Here is a 3,076-nt window from a genome sequence, read left to right as displayed (position 1 = left end):
CTCTTTCACACCAACTAAATTAGAGTTTTGAGCCAAGTTTTCAACTACACTTGGAGGAATATCTTGAGTACTCCTTGAAGGTACATTGTATATGATTATAGGTCCTATTGAAAGCAGACTATTATAATGAGCAATCAAACCTTCCATTGAGGTTTTTCCATAGTAAGGGTTTATATGAAGTGCTGCATCCATTCCAACTGCGAAACCTCGCTCGGTCGCATTGATTGCTTCTCTCGTGCAATTGCTTCCTGCATTGCCAATAACTTTAACATTATCGCCAAAACAGTTGACTGTGTGTGCTATAAGCATTATTTGTTCATCCCATGTCATTAATTGGCCTTCGCCGGTTGAGCCAGCGACAAGAATGCCTTCGGCACCATTTGAAATTTGCATACTCACCAAGTTATCATATGCTTCAAGATCAAATTTTCCATTAGGTAAGTATGGAGTCTTGACTGCGGTGATAAATCTCAGACTCCGTACATCCTCAATCGATGTCCTGTAAATACATCACACATAAACTTATTCCCATTTCTGCAAAAGCTTAGCTTTTTATGAAATTTTTTGATGTTTAAGAACACTATTGTATAAGTTTGTTTAACAAGTTCAGATTTGTTATAACTTCTATGTGAAGATCAGAAAGAAATGTTTTGATTAGAAAACCAATTCCTGAGACTCTTTCTGAAATTCTACCAAGAGTAGAGATTCAAAATGTTCCAACTTAATCATAAACACATAACAAAAGATGTATAATTTAAAATCACCTATCTTTTGCTGCCGCTGCGCTGCTCAACTCGAGGCGAACATCAAGTTTTGCAGCTGCTTGCTGAAGCTTACAGTGTGTGTATCTGGATAAAGGAACATTGAAATGATTAAACTAACTAAAATTTGGATAAATAGGTACAAGATTTGGTATCTTCCTAAAGAAAATAATATCATTTAATCCTTCTATTCTCATCCCCTTCTTTTCATTGAATGTTAATTTTATCAAAACATACAAATTATATCATGAATCATAAGTAAAACTGTAGAACTGTGAATAAACTTCTATCCAAGACAGAAACCAGAAGGAAAAAATGGAAGTGGATAAATAACCTCACCAACAATAATCATTAGTTAAACCAAAATTAGAACTAAAAATGTTTTTGAAAGAGAAGTCCTCTTTGTCTTGACGCCTAAGACAATGATTTTATTGGTGTCATTTTGACAAAAACAAGAAAAAACATATGTGTGTCTCAAAACTCAACTCAGATTTGTTTTTATCAAACTGATCTTTGATCTTTAACAGTTATATATTGATAAAGAAAATTAACACAAAGAAATGAAAATCATATATATAAGGTACAAGAAAAGAAAATGAAGCAAAAAAAGTAAAAGACAGAATAAATAAAGAAAGAGATTAATAATTATGAATTAGAATAGAAAAATAGAACCTTGTGTTGAAGTTGGTGGCGATGGAGGGTGGTGTTAAGAAGGAGGTACTAGAATAGCCTTTCAACATGATCACTGAAACAAAGAAAAGAATGATTTTGGGGAAGAATGAAGAATAACTGCAGACAGAAACAAATGATCATTGACCAATACCACAATTAATTATTATTAAATGAATGTTTAAATATGTTTTCATTCTATAAAGGAGTATTACTAGGGTGAAATGAAACTGAAAACTAGTATTCAAAATGATTCAAAACCTTATTCTGTTTTTTTTTACCAAATTGTTTTACTATTTTAAATATAAGTTTAATTACAGATCGTAAAAAAAGAAGATATGTGAAACGTTTTGTGTGAATTAATTACTTTTTATTATTATTCTAAATTTGTAAACTACATTTTCTATTTTTAAAAACACGTTTCCTATTTTATTACGTCATTTAGTTAGGGATTAGAATAGGAATGATGTAATAAAATAAGAAATGTATTTTTAAAAATAAATAATGCGTTGTTACAAATTTGGAATGATAATAACATGTAATTAATCTACATAGAATCTTTCACATAATCTATTTTTTTGACACATCATAAAACAAAAATGACATTTCATCAAATTTTAGATTAAGATTCTGTTTCTCGACCAAAATTAGGGATAAATAAAATGAATGAACTATTTTCGTGATTCAGATAAAATATGAGGACCAAAATTGCAATTAAACCTTAAATATAAGTGAAAAATAAAATTTATTTTATTCAAATTTAAATCAAATACATTCAATATTTTGTTTAAATTTAAAAGCACATAGAGTAAAGTTAATTTAACAAAAATTAAAAAGGAATATAATTTAAATTTTAAACTCTAATATTTTTTTTTCTAACTTTTTCTTGTCAAATTGACATTAATTATATTAGTCACACGAGGCAAAAGTCTAATAACTATAATGATCATAATTTTTATAATATATTTTAACTCATGTGTTAAAATATCAACAAAAGTATTCTTATATGAATTTTAAATTCCACCGTAATTTTTTTTCACTATCAATTGACACATGAATGAGATTTGATACATGAATTTTATTATGTATCATACATATGTATTGGTTTCTTTAAATTTTAGGCCAATTGAGAGAATGTAAGAACTTTTTATGGATTCATAACTTTTAATTTATTGACATAAAATAAATTATAGTAACTACCAATTTTTAAGAGCTAACAATTGAAAAGTAAAATTTATGGTGATAACTAAATATTAAACGCTAGTAATTGGAAAAGTAAATGTTATAGTAACCACTAAATGTTAAATGAATCAATCTCATATGTTGATATGATATTTAAATGATATATTAGATTAAACGAGACTACCTTATATATTGGTCACAAAAGACACGTTCTATTCTGTTTATGTACATAAAATAACTTTCATCCGTCTTTACGTGTGTGTTAGAAAATAAGTAAAGGGAGAGAAATCACTTTATTTTATCAACTTGCTGCGAAGTACTATGACTTCTGCACGAAATTCAGATATGTAAAAATCATAAACTTCAAAATTTTTATGTTGTTGAATGTTTTTGCTATAATTTTATCATGACAATTAAATTTTACAAAATCTACTTCTTTCTTGTTTGAAAATGGACTTAAAGTT

General features: G+C 27.7%; 1 protein-coding gene across 1 annotated transcript in view; it reads right to left on the bottom strand.

The window, feature by feature from the left end:
• Positions 1-1,597, bottom strand: part of LOC101507464 (4-hydroxy-tetrahydrodipicolinate synthase, chloroplastic-like) — a 2,425-nt gene extending 828 nt beyond the window's left edge. Inside the window, exons 1-3 of the mRNA XM_004510881.4 lie at positions 1,434-1,597; positions 765-848; positions 6-499 (exon numbers count right to left, since the gene is read on the bottom strand). Of these exons, the coding sequence (XP_004510938.1) occupies positions 6-499; positions 765-848; positions 1,434-1,501 (646 nt within the window). The 5' untranslated portion in view covers positions 1,502-1,597. The remainder of the gene's footprint in view (positions 1-5; positions 500-764; positions 849-1,433) is intronic.
• Between the last annotated feature and the right edge of the window lie 1,479 nt (positions 1,598-3,076).

Source organism: Cicer arietinum, chromosome 7, assembly GCF_000331145.2.
Source record: "Cicer arietinum cultivar CDC Frontier isolate Library 1 chromosome 7, Cicar.CDCFrontier_v2.0, whole genome shotgun sequence".
NCBI lineage: Eukaryota > Viridiplantae > Streptophyta > Magnoliopsida > Fabales > Fabaceae > Cicer > Cicer arietinum.
This window is presented reverse-complemented; position numbering and strand designations above follow the sequence as displayed.